This window comes from Struthio camelus, chromosome 15 (assembly GCF_040807025.1).
Source record: "Struthio camelus isolate bStrCam1 chromosome 15, bStrCam1.hap1, whole genome shotgun sequence".
NCBI classification, from domain to species: Eukaryota; Metazoa; Chordata; class Aves; order Struthioniformes; family Struthionidae; genus Struthio; species Struthio camelus.
Genome location: NC_090956.1, coordinates 867,866 through 889,863, shown reverse-complemented (window position 1 = coordinate 889,863; position 21,998 = coordinate 867,866). Strand labels below are relative to the sequence as shown.

The 21,998-nt window shown below is 44.4% G+C and overlaps 1 protein-coding gene across 4 annotated transcripts in view; it reads left to right on the top strand.

Moving 5' to 3' along the window:
• The window catches only part of USP31 (ubiquitin specific peptidase 31), a 42,856-nt gene extending 21,595 nt beyond the window's left edge, over window positions 1-21,261 (top strand). The window contains exons 5-19 of one of the 4 annotated variants that reach the window (XM_068908253.1): window positions 453-588; window positions 1,110-1,254; window positions 2,266-2,449; window positions 3,194-3,305; window positions 3,911-4,005; window positions 4,226-4,303; window positions 4,879-5,008; window positions 6,595-6,714; window positions 7,510-7,735; window positions 8,885-9,043; window positions 9,766-9,918; window positions 11,015-12,567; window positions 19,250-19,348; window positions 20,541-20,635; window positions 20,958-21,261. In XM_068908253.1, the coding sequence (XP_068764354.1) occupies window positions 453-588; window positions 1,110-1,254; window positions 2,266-2,449; window positions 3,194-3,305; window positions 3,911-4,005; window positions 4,226-4,303; window positions 4,879-5,008; window positions 6,595-6,714; window positions 7,510-7,735; window positions 8,885-9,043; window positions 9,766-9,918; window positions 11,015-12,552 (3,076 nt within the window). In that variant the 3' untranslated portion in view covers window positions 12,553-12,567; window positions 19,250-19,348; window positions 20,541-20,635; window positions 20,958-21,261. Of the gene's footprint in view, window positions 1-452; window positions 589-1,109; window positions 1,255-2,265; window positions 2,450-3,193; window positions 3,306-3,910; window positions 4,006-4,225; window positions 4,304-4,878; window positions 5,009-6,594; window positions 6,715-7,509; window positions 7,736-8,884; window positions 9,044-9,765; window positions 9,919-11,014; window positions 12,568-19,249; window positions 20,636-20,957 lie in introns of all 4 variants that reach the window. The other 3 variants (XM_068908252.1, XM_068908254.1, XM_068908251.1) reach the window with 3 other exon arrangements.
• Window positions 21,262-21,998: the final 737 nt, after the last annotated feature.

Genomic DNA, 21,998 nt, shown 5'->3' with positions numbered 1-21,998 from the left:
TTTGCAGTGCTGCTTTGGGATCTCCTAAGCTGCATTATAGGATCCAAGTTGGAAAATTGATTGCCTTGTAATAGAATTTTATTTTTTTAACTCTGTGGGTTGAGAAGACTGTCTATGGGAACAAGCAACACTTTCATCAGTCCATATAGTAAGAAAAGAATCTTTCAAAATCGAAGGTAGTCATCCGACTGAGGCTGAGTAATTCCAGCGTTTGATTCTAGATTGCCCATTAGGGCCCTTTAGGTTATGAATTAGCCTGGATACAACCAGGACCTCTTCACTATAGAAGTTATCGTGGCCTAAAGTGAATTAATAACCTGATTAGAATAGAACTAAAAATGGGGCAACCAAATCGGAATTGGCCTGTCCACTATCTTAGGTCAGGTTGACTGTGTTCAAGGTACTGCAAAGAAAAGCTCAGCCCAAGCAGGTCTTCCCTGTGCTCTCTGCAGGCCTCTCTATGTCACCGTGGTGTACCAGGGGAAGTGCTCTCACTGCATGCGGATTGGGGTGGCAGTGCCTATCTCGGGAACAGTGGCTAGGCTGCGGGAAGCGGTCTCCTCGGAAACCAAGATACCCACTGAGCAGGTAACAGGCTGGTCTCATCCCCAAGTGCCCTTCCTTCAGGAGGAGTTCTAAAGCCTTCATCCAATATGCAAGCAGTATTGGATATGTAGAGAATGAAATCTCTTATCCACAACTGAATGGGGGAAATGGGATGGTAAGAATTCTTCCCCCTCCCTGTGCATTGACTTTTTGAAACTTGATGACATTAGGACGGCCGTTTGTAGAGCGTATAAACTTTCTGTGCAGCCCTGCCTGACAACCCTACAGTTCATGTGTGTTGGCACCTATGGGAAAGGCACAGGAATGCTTTTGTTTGAAAGGCTTGTAAGCTGTAGGATCCCATCAAAACCTCTTTGCATACTACCTTTACTGCTTTTCCTTTATTGTAGTCCTCTTCCCTGTTCCTCGCTACTGGCTGATACTAGAAAGTTTTGAGAAATGCCATCCTTTAGCAGGAAAACTTTCATCAAGAGATAGGGTAGCTCATCTGGAGCAGGCGTTGGTGGTTTTAATACGTTCTTGTTTGTTTATTCCGGCTCTAGATTGTGCTGACAGAGATGTACTACGATGGGTTCCATCGTTCCTTCTGTGATACTGATGACCTGGGCACAATCCACGAAAGCGACTGTATTTTTGCCTTTGAGACTCCAGAGATATTTAGGCCTGAAGGGATCCTTAGTCAGAGAGGTAAGTAGGTAATTCTGCTTAATGCTCACATCAGGTGGGTGGATGAGGGGTACTTGTTTTGGAAGAGGATACTTGATAAGTCCCACAAGTAGATGGTGTCCTGATGTACTGACTTAAACTCTGAATTTGTCCAGACTCATTTCAGCAGCCTTAATGGTGGTGTCAGCTGGGAGGGTATCAGGAAGTAATGGGTACTGCTTTTTTCCTCTTCCTGGCCCTGATTGTCAGGGCAGGCTGGCTTAATTTGAAAACTCTTGTCAGGCTTAATTTGAAGGTCTGCTAGGGACCAGATCAAGCCACTGAAGTTGTTGTTCGTCACTAGCAATCTGCTTTTAAATAATTAGTCTCAGAAATGAACAAACACTTTTTCCTTTAAAACTCACTCATCTTCTCCCTGTCCCCTTCTAAGTGACAGGGAGTGACTACAGTCTGTAGGATGAAGGTCCTGAGAGCTCTTGGATTTTGTCTTGGCTTTTCTGCAGTGACTGGTGATGTGGTACTGCTCCCTCTGAGCTCTCTGCTGCTAGGGTGCAGCAGGAGGAGTGAGAGGGGCTGCTGGGTTGGCTAGCACTTTCAGATGCACCGTTTGGCAGTAGCTCACACTAACTAGAAGAAGCAATATTTAGAGCTGGGTAGACAGAAGATAATCAAAGACAAATTTTATTATTGAATGTTACAAGCAGAGTTTTTATCACTAGCTTTCTTTGCATGCAGACAAGCTACGAGTACTTGTACAAATTACTGTGAAATATCAGTGAGATGAGCACTTGTATACAACTTTTTTCTGTAAAGAAATAGTCACTGTGAAGAGTAACTGCTTTGCAAAGTCTTTGTGCGAGTCTTTTTTTTAAAAAAAAAAAAAAAAAAAGAGATTCAGTCAGTCTTGATTGCTGAACTGCTCCTCTGAGGCTGAAGGAATGTTTCTTGAGGGGGGCCTCTGTTAATGGAGACGTCAGGGCACTAATGGCAAATGATAAAACATAAAATATTTCCTTTCTCCTAACTTTTCAGGAATACATGTAAACAATAACCTGAATAACTTGAAATATGGCACTGAGCAATCCCGAACAATATCTTACTCACAAGGAACAGCAAAATCTGGAAAACTGGAACAGTCCTCTACTAGACAAGCAGCAAATGATAAGATTGTATTGCTAGTGTGTAACAGAGCATGCACTGGACAACAAAGCAAAAGGTGACTGGTGACTTCGTGGTTAGATTTATTGTTTTGCCTGCTTCATTAATTGATCTGATATTTACTCGCCATATAGTGAAAAGCCAATGTGAAGGGATCACAATGTGCATTCCTATCTTGCATTAGACGATAAAGAATATGTTAATCAAAAAACATTAAGTGCAGCAAAATATTCCTAGTTTTGCTGGACTTCAAACAATGCATTGTCTTTTGGAAAGTGTTGACTGTCCGTCAGATTGGCCAACATTCACCTTCTGTAAAGAGCTGTCCCGTTTCAGAGAGCAGCAATGTCACCTGACCAAATTGTGTGGTATGTAGAATTTTTGGTTGGAGCACAGGTAGCAAGGAGGAGGGTAAGGAATGACCCTTGCAATGGCAAAGGCATTTGTGCCAACCTCAGGCTGAAAACGTTCTCAGCCCCTGCAGTTTATTTCGCAGAAACCTATCCCTGTGGTAACAGAGTTGTAAAGCTCTTCAGTCTAAAGAAAGCAGTCTGAGCACGAGAGGGGAACGTCAATCCATTGAAAAGGGTCCTTTGAGTGGGATTACTTGGGGAAATTTTAACAGCATTTCCTCAAAATTGAGCACCTTTTCTCTAGAGAAATGTTTAAATGCCTTGCTTGAGGGGTGCTGAGTGTTGTGGCATAGAGCGAGGAAGAGAATGGCACTATCCTATTTGGAGGGTCTGATTACTGAACCAAATAACCTTTCCGTTGCTTCTTCAAATGCTACTCCTTTTTGTAGGTTTGGCTTGCCCTTTGTATTGCATTTGGAAAAAACAATTGCTTGGGATATTCTGCAGAAGGAAATTTTGGAGAAGATGCAGTATTTCCTGCGGCCTACAGCCTGCATGCAGGTGAGGCAACTGACTTGTCTGCTTTGAGACTTCCAACTGTGTAACTTGAAATAAAATGGGAGTCAGTTACTTCAGGTGATAAATATGCTGCACATGCTGAACTGGTGCCTTCCCAGTATTTCTTTGTGCGTTAATGCCCAAGTCGGCCTCTTTGATGCTTTTGTTTGCTACTTGCTGAATGGTGCAGGTAAAATTAGACTGACAGGTGAAGAAACTACAGGCTTCTCTTCTTTTCTACCCCCAAGGAAGTATTTAAGAAGTCAGTGCTGCTCTCTGTACCTGAAATCGTGCAGTAAGTGCTTCTTGGCCCAAGAAAAAATGAAATACTTGCTCAGTGATTACGTGTTTCTGATGAGAACTCCAGCCAGGAGTGGAGAGTGAAGAAGGGGTGTCTTATCTAGTCACTGTAGAAGAGTTTTGGGGTACAAAACCTTAGCTGCTTGGTATATAGATGTTGTTACCAAGCATGGCGATGAGAACTCTTTGCTTATGTAAAACGCATACTCCAGGATAAACTCCTTATCAGTCTCTGCAGAGAACAGATCTACACATATGTGTAACTTGGGTTTGAGTTATTCAGTTACCTTGCACTGTCGTCTTTGCAGGTTTGCCCATTCAGCTTGCGAGTGGTCAGTGTTGTGGGCATAACATACTTGCTACCTCAGGAGGAGCGACCCTTGTGCCATCCAACAGTGGAAAGGCAAGTCTGGCCCTTGTTCCCAGGAGCAGAGAGAAAAGTAAAGACAGTTCTCTCTTTGCTGTATTTTTGCCCTATGCACTCCTTTTCTCCTTTTCAAACTTGTTCTGGGGTGGCAGTGGAGGAAGAGTGAAGGGCTAAAAGAAGTTACACGTGCACGTGAAAGGTAACAAAGGCTTCAGATTCAAAGGTGTTCTAACTTCCTATCTGCCCCTCTCTCCAGGGCATTGAAGTCATGTGGACAGGGGGGAACTGCTCATGTGAAATTGGTGGTGGAATGGGACAAAGAAACTAAAGATTAGTAAGTATGGAATAGAAAGCCTTATACCGTGTTCCCTTCAAGGGAGCAATGCTTGCAAATAGCTTGGCACAATGTGCGTTGTTGACCTGGGCAGCAAACATAACACCCTTCAAGATCTCCATCCTTGGCTGTGCCCTAGTCACTGTCGGCAAAGACAGACTGGGGTTGTGTGAACTAGAGTTCCTTTAAATTGGAGTCCTTTTCTCTCTAGCCTGTATTTTGTATTGTGGAGCAGGTGTCTAAGCTGTGGCTTCCCATCTTCCTCCTGCATGTCCCTTGCCCTACAAATCATATTCATGTGAGACAATCTGGGGGCAGTGGATGGCTTTTTCTGGCTGATCCAGATGGAAAATTGAAGTGGGTGCCCACTGAAACTGTTTTCCGCTCCTGTGTTTAGTTATGTTGCTCTAGTGTGATCTCTTGCCAGTCAGCTCTGGCTCCCATGTGATGGGACAAATTGAGGAAATAACTGCTAATATTGCTTTTTACACTTTAATATTGTTTTTACTGTGTTGCTCATCTGCAACATGGGAGCAGGTGGCTGTGCTGGTAAATGTACTGTCTCTCTGATGCAGTTTGTTTGTGAATACGGAGGATGAGTATATTCCAGACTCTGAAAGCGTCCGCCAGCAGAGAGAGCTTCATCATCAACCTCAGACCTGCACTTTATCTCAGTGTTTCCAACTTTACACCAAAGAAGAACAGGTGGGAAGAAGACTGTAGAGCAGCGAAGAATCTGAAGGTTTAGCTTGTCCGTGTGCTGCCTGAATTCATGTACACAGCAGAGTAGCTATTGTCCTCTGCAAACACTGATTCATTGGGACAGGAGACTAAATTTGTAACGTGACGCTAGTTATCAGTCCTGTTAATAGAGTTTCTGTGCAGTGAGGAGAAAGCTGTGGGCTCTACTTTTTATATAAATACATATACATATATATATATGTGCACACAAAATACCTTATATATATTTTTATATATAACATGTATAATTGTACGTTGTATGCATATACATATATGTGTGTATATAAAAATATATATAAAAGAACTTACTCTTCTGTTTTGCAGTTTCCTCCCTGTGAAATAGCAGCATGCTTTTTCAGGCATACATTACAAAGGACTTCATGGGAGTTGCTGTTCTGTCTTAGTTGGAACAGTTATGTGTTTCCAAGCCTGAGGCAGGATGGGAGGGGCTGAAGGCAGCTTGCATTGAAAGGGTGGATCCACTGAACTGCAGTGCAGTGTCCTCTGAACTCAAAGTTTCTCCAGAAGCATGGCCACTCTCTTCTAGCTCAGTTATTAGTGGGGAGGCTCCAGACTTCTTATATCACGTTGTACGTAGCTTCTAGAGAAGAACTTTGTTAATGTATCTTCAAATCAAAGTGAAGGGAGCTTAACACTGTATGGCCTCAGAGCAGCCTTTTCACACTTCCTGGAAGAGGATGCTCTGTGTCTGAGGAAGCTGAAGTGGCAGGGATGATAATGTGCCAGCAGGCAGACCAGAGATGTGTCTATTTAGCCTTGCCTAGAAAATGTAAGTGATCTATATTTCTTTGCCAGAGGCCTCTAATCCCCTGTAAAGAGGGATAGTCCCGGATATGGACTAAGGACCTATGATTGAGCTTTAATTTTTGGAGCCTCTCTGATCACTTTTTTCAGAGGTGAGGGAAAAGTTGTTTCACAGCTTACAGCCTCTCTGGCTTCTGAGTTTTTGAGCACTGGGCTGTTGATAGAACTTTGTGTCATGTTCGTGTCTTTGAAAAGATATTTCCCTTGTCCACCAAGGAGAACACCTCAGCAATTTGTAACTCTGGGCCAGTGGGCTGTAGGGAGAAAGAGCCCAGTTCCCAGAGAGCAGCAAGGTATCTAATATGAAATTCCAAGTAGACCTATGTTTTTTTTGTTACAATTCCTTCTTTGCTGCTGTGAATTTTCTTGTGAGTATACTTTTACTTGGCTACCAAGCCTGTCTGCTTTTTTGCCTTTGGTTTTCTTCCTCCCTCATTTCTAAGGGATTGGAGCGTTGCGCAGAGAAGCTATTTCCACCTTACAGCAACGCTGACTAAATTCTGTTATGCAGTGGGAAGTACCTCCTGCATGAGGCACATATGTCATTTTTGCTTATCGCTATTTTGAAAAGCATCACTGGTAACCCAGCACTTCCAGGGAGTTTATTGAATACTGGAGATAGGTGGGGTGTGTGTACAGTGTCTGTGCTGGGCCCGGGGCAGCAGAGGAGCAGTGAGAGCAAACAGCTGTGTTGGAATTTGGAAACTAATGGTGCTTTCTTGTAGCTTGCCCCAGATGATGCATGGCGCTGCCCACACTGCAAGCAGCTGCAGCAGGGTAGCATCACACTCAGCCTTTGGACCTTACCTGATGTTCTCATCATACATCTCAAAAGGTTTAGACAGGTAAGAAAAAAAGGTGGACAGCAGGAGAGGCTAAGGAGCATTGAAAATTGCTCTTCAAACAAGCCTTTTGAATAGGCAGTTGGCACTTTCATTCCAAGTTTACAGCACTGGAAGAGCGCCTAGATGGACAATCACGTTCAGCAAGCCTTAATGACTGCACTGAGTCAGGTACATAGATGACCTGTATTGTGTCTCCCGCTCTACTCAAAAGCACATGCCTAGTGAAGAGTATCAAGGCAAGCATATATGACAATTCTCCTGAGTACAATTCCAGCTATCAATTGTTTGTGGCCCATAACCAGATATTCTTGATGAGTTTGTATTGATGCTGCAGCCTAGACTCGAGCTGCACTGCTTAGGTGCTTAACTTAAGTGCTTATGTTGTACTTGTTTGCCTTTGCCTCTCTCCCATCACTGGGGAGAGATGGGCACCTCTGAAGGCCAGTGCCTGTGCTTTAAACCTGGAGCTGGGCCCTGAAATTGTGGCTCTGCCACACGTATATTGGAAGCTTTGTGCAGCTCCCAACTGATGTTGCATCTGCTGCCTTCTGTAGTTGGTTTAAATAGCTGCTTTTGTATCTTCCTTTCATGTCTATTGTGAGAGCTTTTTTTGTCTAAGAATTTTGCTCTTTTTCCTATATCTGTGATGATGGAGGGACCACTTGTCAGTAAGAGAGTGATCCGACTATAGTATTTCTTCAGAAGCAGCTTTTCTGCCCTGTGCATTCCCCTATTTTTTTTCAAGCATGGTGGCCTATCTGCCACTGCAGCTTATGCTGTTCCCTGTTTACACAGGAAGGAGACCGAAGGATGAAACTTCAAAACATGGTTAAATTCCCCCTGAGTGGCTTGGACATGACTCCTCATGTGGTTAAACGCAGTCAGAGCAGCTGGAGTTTGCCATCTCATTGGTCGCCATGGAGGCGACCTTATGGTCTTGGAAGGGATCCTGAAGACTATATTTATGACCTGTACGCTGTTTGCAATCACCATGGCACCATGCAAGGCGGGCACTATACAGGCAAGTATTCTGCTGGTTTGCGTATGGTAGATCTTTTCAGAAAGAACACAGTCCTATTTGCTGTTGAGTGTCTACAATTTCTTCCCCTTTTCTTGACAAAAGGACCTAACCTGGCTAACAAGAGCCTGGCTCATATAATTTGAAAGGTTGTTTTTTTTTTTTAATTTTTTTTATGATTTTGACTTTCGCTTATTGGGCTAAACAAGCATTGTTCCATTTCTCAAGTGTCTTACCTGACACCTTTTTTCTCCAGACATGTTAATAAGACCTGTCTTCTCTCTATGTGAGAATGCTGTGGTGACAGCCTTGCATGAGTGGGTGGGGAGTCTGTTGTGTCTGGTCACCCAAAGCAGTGATTCTGGGCATCTGCTTGTGAACAAGTTGCTCAGTCAGATCCTCAGAATGGGTTCTATATTAAATTAAAACGTGCAGGGGGTGGATCACAGGTATGTCCCATTTCTATTCCTCTCTGCTTTTCTTGAGATCAGTATGGCTTATTACATTACTCCCAAGAAAAAAATGATGTGCCTTGCCTGTTTCAAAATGCTCCTTCCTGCTGAAAACAGAAAACTTCTTTAGTTGCAAGAGGCAGTTATACATAAGAGGTATTTGCACTTTACCTATGTGAATAGATAGTTTATTAACCTCTTTGCTTGTTCCAGCAGCTCCTAGACAGCCAGAGATAAACAAAGTAAACAAAGAAGTTTGGTTCTTAGGTCTGTATGTCTTCGCATAGCCCAACAAATGTGTGTCCCGTCCCCCCCTCCCCCCTTTCAAACGTACTCCTTTGGGCGGCATTGTCCTGGGCAGGCTCAGTCAGGAGAAGATTCAGTGATGGAGGCAGACTGCTACAAAAAATAAAACATGAAGTGAATGGAGCTGCCTCAAATGGTGTTCTGTTCTGAGCAGTCTCACTTCAGGATTTACTCTACCTAGTGTTAGTTTTCTTCATTGTAGTGTAGTGGTCTCGAGCTTTCTTCCTTCTGGTCAGACTAGAAGAGGATATGTGGTGCAATTAAATCTATTCCTTTTTTTTTTTCTCCACTTTGAGTCTGTCATAGCAGGTAAGGTCATGTTTAAGTTACCACACAGCAATCACGAGAGTGAGCAGGAATGAGGAAAGTCTAATAGTAATGTGTTTTCTCTCAGCATATTGCAAAAACTCGGTTGATGGCCAGTGGTACTGCTTTGATGACAGTGATGTTCAGCAACTTTCTGAAAATGAAGTCTGCAAGCAGACGGCATATATTCTTTTCTACCAGAGACGCACCGCAATCCCATCATGGTCTGCTAACAGCTCTGTGGCAGGTAAAGCCCTGTTGGCTTTGTCAAAGAGTGTTTGTAGTCTCTCCTTCATAGATCTGCAGAGTTTCTGCCCGGCTCTGCTTGTACTCCTGCTCTCCCAGTCCCAGCAGTTTGTCTCTGAGAGTCATCTGCTCTACACTGGAGACATGGGAGGCTTTCCACCTATTCTGGCTGTGCTTGCCTTCTGAAGGCCAGATGTGGCAAAGAGGCTATGGAGTTGGGGGAGGCCGCCATGTGTAATTCTGCTCAGAGCTACCCCTGTCAATCCAGTGACAGAAAGACGTGACTAGTCCATTCCCACTAGCATTGCCATTGGTTTCAGATAAGCAGCCAGCAGCTGAATGTGTTGGTTGTAAATCTGGGGTAGGCTGGGAAACAGATAAGGTTTGGTGACTTCCGTTTGGAAAGGATGTGTACTGCGTCTTTTGTGGCAGTTCAAATACCGTCATCTGCCTGTGTGTTGTTACTGATTCTTTTCGTGCAGAGCATACTGGAACAAGTGCTATTCTATGTTGTGTTTATGATCGTAACTGTATCATAAGAGTAAAGATTTATTCTCTCTTCAATAGCTGGATGCTGTGGCTGTGTGGAGCAGCTCTAGAGTCTAGGTGTCTGTTGAACCCTGTGCAGTGTGGTGCATACCTTATTCTCAGTAGCCTTACAAGGATTCATGTGTTTTACAGCTTCACGTTACTGGCCTGATTTCTGTGCCTGATTCCTTGCAGGCTCCACAAGCTCTTCTCTGTGTGAACACTGGGTCAGCCGTCTTCCTGGCAGCAAGCAACCCAGCATTGCTTCAGCGGCTTCATCACGGCGCACATCTCTGGCTTCACTCTCAGAATCAGTCGAGCTGGCTGGTGAAAGGAGTGAAGATGATGGTGTGTATTAACACTGCAGGATATGAGGGGAGTTGGGTCAAAAACTAATTTCTCAAGCCAGTAATCTCTTCCATTTACAAGATAAAAGGATAGCTAGGATAGCTGCATAATACATGCATGGGACAGTTGTAGCAAATGGGGCTAGCAGGCACTGTCAGTAGGAGCAGATGGGCTGTGGCACTGGTGGGCTTTTCTGGTGTGAAAGGGTGGGGAAAAGCAGGACAGAAACATTAAGGAGCTTTTCAGAGGAAGAAAATACCATCAACGAAACCTGTCAATCAAGAGCTTGTTTTCTTAGCAGTGCGTTTTCCTGACTTCCCTGCAGCTCCTTTGCAGGGCGGCTGACATATTGTTGCTGCCTACTATGGAGTTGTCATGCGGTAGACAATTGCTGCCAGGGAGGAGAGAAGATAGCTAATACGCTCATGTGAAAATAACTATTCAGTTATTTTCAAAGCCAGAAGGCTTTGACCTGCTTCTCCATGTAGTGTCCTAATTCTTGAAAATCTTGAGCTTCAAGGGATGGGCTGGGATTCTTGAATTGGATGTAGAGTTGGCCCTGCAGTAGTATTATGATAACGGTCAAATCCAACCGTTGTAGTCAGTTTTCTAAAATGCTTACCGTTGTTCCTTCTTTGTGAATACAAATATTGCTTTATTTGAAGAAGTAAAAACCTTAGTTTGCCTTTTACAGGAAGATATGGGTAAATATTCTTTCATACAGATAAATTTCTTTCTAATAGCATAATCATAGTTGATAAACTCATTGCTAGTTTTAAGGACTTATGAAGTGCAAAAGCAGTGTTTGATGTCCTGCTGCTCAGGGATGAGAGGATAATCTGGATTTTCAGTTACAGCCTTCAGACAGAATTACTTTTGGGTGACCACAGTGCAAGGAACAATTTGCTGGAATTCCTTGTGCAGCCTCTCTTAGGCAAGAATTGTGCCTGCAGCAGGCATGAAGAAATCGGGCATACGGTATGATATAGATGAACTGTGTCTTTCCTTTTTAGGGAAATGGGGTTTGTGGATGGGTAGGATAAATAGACTGCGGGCTTGGCTTTTGTATTAAGAATATTGCTTCCTTCCTCTGCAGGAGGATTTTCAACTCGACCCTTTGTAAGAAGCGTACAGCGTCAGAGCTTGTCATCTAGATCCTCTGTCACCAGCCCACTGGCAGTGAGTGAAAATGGTGTCAGGCCCTCATGGTCACTCTCTGCGAAACTGCAGATGCGCTCCAACTCTCCTTCACGCTTCTCTGGAGATTCCCCTGTACATACCTCTGCTTCCACCCTGGAGAAGATTGGAGAGGCTGCTGATGATAAAGTCTCCACCTCTTGCTTTGGCAGCTTGAGGAATCTATCTAGCAGCTACTTGGAACCCTGTGATGGCAGTCGGCGAGAGCACAGGACAGTTCGCAGAGCCCCCTTGGCTGTCATGGAAGGGGCATTCAGGGAAGAATCTGTTGTAAGGACATCCAGCTCAGATCTTTTAGATAGATTTAGTAAAAGCTCTGTGCAGGGAGACAGGAATCGCCCTGCTTTGGACCCCTTTGATAACAACAATCAAATTGCCTTTGTAGATCAGACTGATTCTGTGGATAGCTCTCCAGTCAAAGAGGTGAAAGCCCCCAGTGGGACAGGGCTAACTCCAGAAAAGGCAGATAGCACCCCTAAGAAGGCTCACAGCTCCAAGGGAGTTTCTGAGCAAGACAGGAGTTTGGGGAAGGGAAGGACAGTCTTATCTACCCAGGAGCCCAAAGTCTCTCACTCCTCTCCTCCGTTAAAGAGTTCCCAGAAGGCTTCCCGTTCCAGAAGCAAGATGGACTCTTCAAGGGCCAGTGGGCGACACGGATCTCCTGCTCCAAGTCAAGTTAGGAAGGAGCATAGCACCAAGCCCCAGGAGGTGGTTGTCCCGTCTGCTCAACAGAAACAAAAGTCAGGTTCTTCTCCATCCTCCACAGCTACCAAGAAAACTCCATCAGGGTCGGTGACTAAGAGCTCTTCTGCTGTGAAGAGCCGGACTTCAGACCGAAGCCTCAGCAGAGAGGGCTCTAAGATAAGTCTGGGGTCAGATAAAACGAGCGTTACCAGCAGTTCAAGAACGAGCTCCCCCCGGATAAGCCACTCCAGGAGTGACAGTAGGGCAGTGGACAGCAAGCATGTGCGGAGTTCCTCCATGGCCAACCTGCGGTCTCCAAACGTTGGTGTGCGTTCTGGGTTGAAGAGGGACAGCAAGTCGGACGAGAAAGGACTGTCTTTCTTTAAATCAGCCTTAAGGCAGAAGGAGACCCGGAGATCAGCAGACTTGGGGAAGACAACAATGCTCCCAAAAAAGACAGCAGGTAGCTCTTCCAAGTCAGCCAGTAAAAATGTGCTGGAGGACAAACTGGAGAAAGGTGTCATTCCACCAGCCTCTCAAACCAATGCCAATGTTAGTGCAAAAGAAAAGCTTGCCTCAAAAGATGCCACACCCACCAAACATTCTCTGCTATCTAGTCGCAAGTCCAAGTCTTCCCAGCTAGATCCTGGAGTCCAGTCTCCTTCCAGTGGCAAGCAGTCTGTTGAGAAGTCGCTGAAAAAATTACCTTCCAGCATGCAGGTGTCTGTACGGCCTTCTCTGGAACCTCAGTGAGATGCTGCAATCCAGGTGTCTTTTCTTCTGCTGAGAAGTTAATTTATTCTGAGCTCTTGTTTTTTTTTTTTTTTTTTGTTCATGTGCCTAATGTATGTTTTGAGGAGAAGTTAACTGCAAGTTGTTAAAAGCGCCTTTTGATTCTGCCGTCAAACCAAATAGCCACAGGCAGCCAGCACTGATGCAAGTAGTCTAGTTGGAGTCGTTGAACGTGAACGCAGCTGTCCCATAGCACTTGTACAGAAGTCTCTTTATAGAAAATGCAACAACTTTCTTCAGATTCAAGGTCTGAAATCTGAAACCCAGTTACACTGACACTAGTGTGCTTTGTAGAGCTGTGAACTGATATTCCTTTGGTCTTGTTCTGAGCAGGCTGTGTCCACGCTCATGTATGGCCTTGTCCTGAGCCGTGAAGGATGCTAAGGAAACTGAAAAGGAGAGACTGCCGCTTCTTTATGCGCTCTCTCAACCCTATTTCCCTGCTCCTCTCCATTTTTTTCAAGCTTTCTAAAGGGCAATATCTCAACACTAATGTTGTTTCTCAGGTATATACTCAGCCAGTATAGGAGGGACTAGCATTAGTGGATGGACAGATCCAGAAAAGTACCTGTGTGTCCGTGCGTACATGTGTCTGTGTGTAAGCGATTTCATTTTCTTCATTCCAACAGAAGAAAGTTTATTTGTAAAGTGTAAGTAGCTTTTTTTTTTTTTGGTGGTGTCTATGGAGAGTTTTACTCTATCCGTACCTAAAATGACCTCTACCCATCCTCTCTAGTTGTTTTTCCCTTTCTGAAGTATTATTACACTAAGCAACAGAAGAAATCACTAAGCAACAGCTGGTTGGCAGCTAGTATCTGTGAAAGTACAAGGTGGAAGATTGTTACAGTACCATAGGAGACAGCTGTCTTCATGCACTAGAATGGTGGTGATGCTGTTAGGACCTCTGTGGTTAAACTCCTGAGAAGAAGCATTTCCTAATATGCTCAAATTTGTAGTGGTGTGAATATAGCATCCATTATCTATAGGAGTAATGTTTAGATAAGTCAAGTGTCGTCTTGTCTTCTCTGCCTTCTCTGAGCGTGCTTTGAACAAGCCTCTTCATGCAGGCTGGTGGGGCTATGCCAAAATACTGTGGAACAGTTTTTCATATTCTCTAGTGCAGTGCTATGCTCTTTTCTTTGGTATGTATTTCTCATGTTCTCTGAGAGGTCTAGCTCCCCCGGTGTTTCACCAAAACTGATCTTGGTTCTTGTTTGAATGACAGTCTCTATCAGGGTTAAAACACTACATCTGGTTACATCTTTGTTTACATAGCCTTCTTCTAAAAGGTAGATTTAAAAGGTGTAACCTCTTCTAATTTTGGAGGTTTAATTAATGCACTGCATTATTAATAACCATATCCTTTATGAATAGCACCAACCTATCTTGTAGCTCACAACATACAGCAACTGGGCAGTGCTCTGTGCACACTTGCCCTTTGAGTGAGATCTTTGCCTATTGTACAGCCTCATTTGGCTAAGCTTCTTAAGGCATAGCTTGTGGACAGACCTGTTTCTTAGTCTTTTCTGTCACTGTAACAAATGGCCTTCAAACAAGTAGCTATCAGTAGCCTGTTCTATCTCCTCTCTTGAGCTGATGCGTCGAGGACCCTGCAGGAAATGTTGCTCAGAGGTTTTGTTGTGGCGCATTGCTGCTTCTTGATCACATCATCCTCAGCTCACCACATATCTGCAACAGGCTTTTAAGAGAAGTGCATTTTGAGTGTAGCTGTCACCTTGGTGAAAAGGCATGTGTATGTTGAGCTGAACTGTTGGTGCCACAGAGCTCTATTTAATGTGCGACTATGAGCCCGTGTGTAGTATAACCGCTGTTCTGTCCTGATTATGTGTTTTGCAGTACTTACTTTCATGCAGCCCGTGAGCAATGCCAGTAGCTTGCATGTTTTTACAATATGCTGGACTCTGCCCTGGACTATATTTTAAAACCTGAACATGACCATCTCTTCAGTGCAATTCTCCCATATATTGTTTCCTTCTCATTTAATGCAGCCACAAGAAGCAAAGATTGTGCAACTGGCTTTCTAAATGTATAACTCGGATTATTTTTTGTTATATTCAGCAGAGCAGATAGGAATTACTTCACATTGTACTACTTAAATTACTCCTTGAAATGTTGCTATTAAAATATTTGTTTAATGTTTTATCTGTATTGAGATCTTGCACTGTGTTGGCTCTTCCCTTGTAACAGCTCTTCTAGAAAGAATGTAATCCTGGTAGCCAGCGCTAACTTGATTTGGTATCTTTTAATAGACGGAATGTAGTTTTCTATGCTTTTTACCGTGGGATGTTTGCGAAGGGTTACTTTTATGGAATGACATTTCCCTCTCATGCTGTCATTCACCGAAGAAGTCTTATATAGTATAAACTGGAAGCTGGTTTATGGTTTTTGAGGTGGTTATTGTTCCTGTATTGCATGCCTTTACTGAAGGAAATTTGAAGCCATGTCTGAGTTTGCATTTTAGCTGAACACCAGTCCAGTTCTGTGTCTGGGGCATGAGAGTGGCAATAGACCTTATGTCTAGACAAAATGGGAATGAGAAGTCTTGGTGCCAAGTGCTGCTGTTAAAAGCCAGTCAAACCTCTGCATTCCTGTGGTATGTAATTTAGCTCTTTTTCTGTGTGTTGGTCATAATTCCTTGTGGAAACCAGCTCCAGAACCCTCTCCTCTGTGTCCTCTACCAGTTAGGATATGGTACCTTGTCCCTTTGCAAATGGAAGCTCTGGTGCACAGGCTCCTTGCTTTACAGAGAAGCATGGAATGGACTGAAGAGGGCTCCTCTTCTTTCCATTGATCTTTGTCTCTCTTAGAAGAATGAGCTGCTGTTCTTCTGTGGTAGGCTGCTTGCAGGTGGGATGCTTTCTGGCTCAGGGGAGGCCTAGATTTAAGGCCAGACTCCTCAAGCAAAATGTTCTAATAGGGCTGAGCGTCATAGAAGATCAACACAGTTTACTAGTAAGGGTGTGTTATGGTCCTTTTTGAATGTAAGGCACATACCAGGCAAAATGAGCAAAGCATGACTATACAGTACCTGGAAAACGTGGTCCCTATTCTCATGGCTGTGTCGATTCCATAACAAAGCAGTGTGGAAAGTAGCTGTTTGCTGCCACTCTGTATCCTCTGCTTTTCAGTATCACAAGTTTCCAGTAGTATATGAACTTCCTGACATAGGAGAGGGCTAAATGGTGCGGGTCCAGGAAATAACGATGTTCCTTACAGCAATCAGGCTGCCTCAGTGGTGAGGGGTAAATCTTTCTAAAAGAGAATGTAGGTTATTGCAGGCCCTCTTTAAAGTCATTGGGGAAGAACAACATCCAGTCTTTTCTCCTTCCTTTACATCAGTCTTATTTCTTAGCCCTTTCATGCATAGGAATTCCTGTCTGTGTGTTACATTGCCTAAATATAAGGATGTGACGTTATAGTAGGGAATGCTCCTGAGGGAGATCTTGCTCACGTCAGATCTTGCAAGTCCTAGATTCCAACACCACCGTGGCATTGTGTATTGATCCTTAAAACTGTGAAGGCCTGTGACTGTTCTGAAGTAGCTGTTTGTAAGTGGTCATGTGTTTTCTTAAAATTCAGGTTTGGCTTCAGAAGCACCACATTTGTGGAGGAGGTGGGTTCTGTCACCTCTGAAGGTCACTGGCCAGCAGTCTCCCTCTACCCCTGGGTGGTGGTATGTGGGGCCTGTAAGTCTTGGTGGCTGTACTTTTGAATGAGGCAAGAACGGCTGCAGTCTGGGTCTGCTTTACTAGTCAAGTACAGCTATGGCATGTACTGAATGGCCTTTGGTGTGGCTTCCTTTGGAGAAAGCATCTTAGTTTGGGAGTAATGGAGTCTGAGACTCCAAGGCTGGTAATCTGGAACCAAAGTTTTACAGTGCAGTCTTACATTGAGAAATGTTTTTAAATGGGGAGGCTCAGTGCTAACCCTATTCTCAAATAACCATGCAAGCTTCAAGGGGAAGCAAGCCTTCTGAAAGGTTTTAGAATATGTTTCTAATCGGCTTTCAATTACATTCATGTGCATCAGGCTGTTCTTAACTCCTAGATTACCACATCTCTAGTTTGACGCTTGCTCCTTTTCCTGGAATAAGCCTTCCTGGTGCAGGAAAGCAGCACCTTCATTCCAGAGCTAGATTACTGTTGGAGTCACCTAAAGCAATTATTTTTACCCTTTTTGGGCTGTGTTTTTTGGATAGTGTTTCGTAGTATACAAATTATAAGCACATTTTTCAATGACGTATATTAAAGAGGCACCTTTTATTTGTATTAATCACATTTGATAGGCAAATTGGTGCCTACAGTTCTTGGTAACTTGTGTCTCATGTCGGATGTGCAAACTGTTAACCCTTTCAAACTTACTAAATATGGCTAAATAAAAGATGCTTTAGGTAGAAAACTAGCTTAATTACAGTACACTTATGCCACTGTAAGTGCCCTCATCTTCCTTAGATGCAGAGTTGTTTGCTTTCCAAAGCTGAAACTTGAGCATGATCAACCATTTTTTCTAAGTGCTAAGGCAATTTTGCATGGCAATTCTCTTGCTGTATCCCGATTGCATGCACTTATTAACTATGCAAGCATCTAATAAAAACCATAGACTGTGCTTTCAGTATCAAAAGCTACTAGGTAGACTCTGGAGCGCTGTTTTGAGTCTGTAGTTCTTTCTCAATGCAGCTGTGTGTCAGCACATAGGAGCATGTACCTGGTTTCCTGCTTTATTTGCACACCTTTGATTCTTTCCTTTGCAGAATTCTGGATTACTGACAAGACTGGAGTGTAGCATAATGTCAAAGGAATTTGAAATGTTGAAATGAGAACAAACTGTTTTTCTGTATCGTATTGTTTTTTCGTTTTTTTGACTAGGGATAACCTGGTCAGTGTTTTGTATGTAACCTGCCATTTTCTATGTAACTTAATGACACACTCTGTTGTGAGAAGAGGCAGTCATCTGTAGTAGTACGAACACTCATAAAAGAGTTTCTGTTGAATTTCAGTGCTAAGGGAGCAGTTCCCAGTTGTTGGCGTATTGCCCGTACTGGTAATGCAGGCTCCTGCCTGCCTTCCTGGGTGAAGAGCCGTTGTCCAGGACCCAGCTGCGTATGTTGGTGGCTTTATTTCCTGTTCATGCTCCAAAACCATGGTGGCGTTTGCTTTTGAGCCGTGCTCCTGTCTGACTGCAAATACCACCTTGGGTTGTTGTATGCACAGCATTGCTGGAGGCCACGTGGGGCCAGCCAGGGCCGTAGTTTTACTGGATAGATTGGGAAGAACGGAGAGCTGCCAGTTCAGGGTCTCTTACTTGAGAGGGAGGTTTATGGAAAGCTCTCTTAATGAGCAGTGCATTTTGCTAAGAAAAACTAAAAAGCCTGGGATTCTTCCTGGGCTGCCTGGCTGTGACCCCATAGGAGATATTGCCTCTTAGTAGGCGTTGTTTTCATAGCAGCAGTTAAAGTAGCCAGTACTGAGCAATCGCTGCTTGTGTCGGGGAGACTTCTTAGGTCCTGTTCCTTTTGTGGCATCTGTGCCAGAACCCTGTCCCCCTCCTCTGTTGATCAGCGGTCATGGAGAGCGTTTTGAAATGACATTCCAAATAATTTTACTGTAATCCTTTTTGTATCTTTGTCTTTTGCCTACTAATCCGAAATAATTTGGCAGTATCTAATGTTATCTGTGGAGGCAACTGAAATTTAGTTTTAATCTGTGGTGAGATGAAAGTACTACATGGTTTTCTTAATAAAAGCACCATAAAGCATTTACTATTAGTAGCTTTACTTTGTAAAATAAAGGTACATGAAGACTTGTACAATATCTATACTAGGTCTAAAGGTTTAGGAAGTCTTCTATTTTTTTAAAGGCGATAGCACTCAATTTATCTGCGAATAGTGTTTTTTAAAAGACACAGATTAAAACTAAGTGTAAACACAAATTCTATTTCACTCTAGGCCCTGCAGCACAAACGGTGCAAGAAAGTTAGTGTTAGGATTGTATGGCATTTGTGCAGTGCAATAAGAAAACATTTTTAGGTGCTACATTGCCTTGGGTAGGGTGACACAAGGGAATACAGGCTACAAGTGGCTAGATTATTTTCTTGTGGCCTTCCAAGTATTAATTTGTACAGATTTGCTCACCAACTGTGCCTCACCATTGGTTAAAATTGAATTTTAAGTCCTATTACAAATGCAGTTTCTCTTCTGGACACAATGTCAGATTTTACACTGGAATATCTACAGTTCTAAAAACTGCATGTCACATCACTGTACACTGATACTGGGACGTGGGGCTTGCCCACACCTTTGATATTCTCTTCTGTATTTTAATGTTTTTGAACTGTACAGTAATCTGGAAAGCAGGCTGTCTTTACTTGGGATTGAACATTGTACCATAAATTTTAAATTATTTGAGGACAAGTGCATGAGACTGTGTCAATGCCTTTTATTATTTATTTGTATGTTTTATTATTCAAGGTGTATGCACTTTTAATATGCAGAATTTATATTTTTATGTTAAAAATCATTTTCTTTCAGAAAGAAGAGTTTGAATATGAGGAATTGGAATTAAGTGAAAAGGGAATATGTAATAAAATACAATAAATTTATTACTAGGCATCCTGGCTGAGTGAGCTTTTTTTTTTTCAGGTCTACATCATTGTCCTCTTCCCATGAGAAAGCGATGACTGCTTCACATCCTCCCTTGTTCTCCTCTTCTTCTCCGTTCCCTCCTCTTGCTCACAAGATGTACTTCCCATTGTGGTGGCTCTTCCTGCTGTTTGCCTGTGGATCTAGTTGTTTCCCCTGTGCCTGGGACCCCTTTTGAGCTTGGTCTGGGACCACTATTTTCTTGCTTTGGATCTGCCTCTTGGTTGAGCAGCGTTTCCGCAGTGTGGGTCTAGCCTCTGGCTGGTCCTCGGCAGTCTCACCTGCTGCTCTGGTTGTTGGGCAGCTGCTTTTGGCTGGTGCTGATCTTCTCTGGCAGAAGTGGTGCTTCCTGGAGGGCCTGCGCCCCTGCCCAGGAGCCCCATGGCTGGACTGCCGGGGCCTCCGAGCCGCCTGCCGTCCTGCTCCGAGGTGGGGAATATCCCTGCTGCAGCCACAGCGTGGCACAAGCAGTTTGTTCTCCCACAGAAATGTCAGCCTAGTGGCTTCCTGCACTGCTGACAAATAGACTTAAGGATTTTGATGCTGTGGGCTCAGTGGATTTATGTTCAATTTAGGCTGGACTTCCCTGGAATTTGTTCTCTGGCGTGCAGTGCAGACCAAAGGAGGGAACTTAGCAGCTCTGTTCTTGAATCTTTGTGGTGCTTGTGACAATCATACTTTATCCTCAGGGGCTTCTGCCTGTGCCCTCTCCCCCACCCCAACAGGGCCTTGCAAAGTCCCTGTGGCTGAGCGAGGAGCTGCAAGCAGTCCCCTGCTCAGAGCCACACAGGACTCGAATGCCCGAGTTGTCCCGTCCCCTGCCAGATGGGCGCTGCAGCCCATAATCAGAGAAAGGGTTTTCTCATTTTCCTGTGTAGTTTTTCTAGCTCTTAGGGAACTGTTCCAAAACTTCTGAAGTTTAGCAACATACTCATTTCTCACCTATGTGTGTTTACATATGGTTCTGGCTGATGCTTGCCAGTAAGGAGGGCTGGAATTGGCAGGGTCTTGTATGTGAGTATGGTAATCCCTGTGGGCTTTTAGTCTGTTTTAACCACTCAACCATGATAGCTCTTCCTCTACTTAATCCCAACTCCATGCAGGCCTGGGAGGGGTGTTTAAGTGTATTAGTGAACTTCCTTGTGCATAACAAAAAGGGTTCTTCTCCACTTCTGTAGGAAAAGAAAAACACAGGAGGATTAGGCCTAGTCCCTGAGTGCTGGGGAAGAGAAGAAACAGTCTCCTACCATCCTTCCCACCATCATTTTCCCCGACTTGTTTCTCTCTGCAGACCAAGGTGTCCTGCTAGTATCCAGCTGGGAAGCTCTCCTTGTGGCGCATCTGGAGAATGGGATGCAGTACCTGGATGGACCCTTGCTTATGCTGGTGAGTTTTGCCCCCAGGTGCAGGAGGATGCAATCTAGCTCTTAGGGATTTGGGGGATTCATTGCTGGATGGGCAGAAGGTCGGAATCTTCTCCACCTGCCCTGTCGTGCCTAGTTTCTGGGCTCTGTTTTCAGTGTTGTCGCCAGATCTCTGCGTGTCATCTATGGTGTCTGGGCTCATTAGAGCTGTCTGGAAAGCTTAGGCCTTTGCTTGAAGGCAGCTGCCTCAGCCATCCTGACTCCTTTCTGTTGGCAGTTCTTTGACTGTGACTTTCCAGCCTCTGTTAGAGACCTGCGATGCCAGCGCTCTGCTCTCTTTGCAGATAGCAGCAGGACTCTGGCTGGAGCAAGCTGATGTCTTCTTGTGTGGGCCCCATGAGTTCCTGCCCTCTCAGCGCGTCTGCGTGCCTGCTTAGTGCCAGGATCATCCACGCTTTGACCAGCTCTGTCCCCATGCTGCTGCTGGAATGCCACGCACAACTCTATTTGCATTCCGATAATCTATTAGCCTTTTTTAATGGTTCTTTATTGAACTGAGACTTAAACTGTGTGAGACTGATAATAATAGAACGTTTAATTGTGTGCTTGTCTAACTCTGTGTCCTAATTAAATATTGTTTTTCATTTAGCACGTTACGCAGTGATGGTTTTCCTGTTGTAGAGGAGAACGTGGGCCGCTCTGTGGGAATGTAGATGAGCTGCCTCTTGCAGCCTTTCTGCCTTGCCTGGACAGTGAGGACTGGGCTGAGGCAGGAGGATAGAGGCGGCACTGCTGGAGACTGCCAAAGGGAACGTCCCTCTGTTTGAGGCTGACTGCGATCCTCTGCAGATGACGCCCTCGGCTTCATAAGCTGCTCAAGCTGTGGCAGGTAGGCCAGGTTGTAAAATCGGCCTTCTGTGGTTGCTGGCGTCCCTAGACTCAGGTCTGCAGGGTGAACAGTGGCTGCAGTACTCTCCAGCAAGGAGAGAAAGCCCTCAGGGTACTTCCGTGCATCTTGCTGCCTTTCTCTCCAGTTGCCTGTGTTGTCCCAGCTACTCTGACCTGAAATGTCCCCAAGCCCATCTTCAAATCCCTGCTTGGTTCTCAAGGCTTTTCAGTACAGCACTGCTAAATCTCATCAACAGTGCTATTGCAGTAGGCTCTGCATTCGCGTGACCTGCTCTGTGCACTTGGGTGAGGGGAAAGCTTTCGGGTCCCTGCATGCAGGACCTCATTTCTACTGCAGAGGAGAATAGTCTCTTCCCATCCTGGGCCCTGTGGGAGAAGTGAGGGAGAAGTGGGCCCACGGCTAGAGTTTAGTTCACTGCTCGCTCAAAATAACATCCTGGCCCTAAGCACACATGTCACTTGTTGTGGAGGAGGCA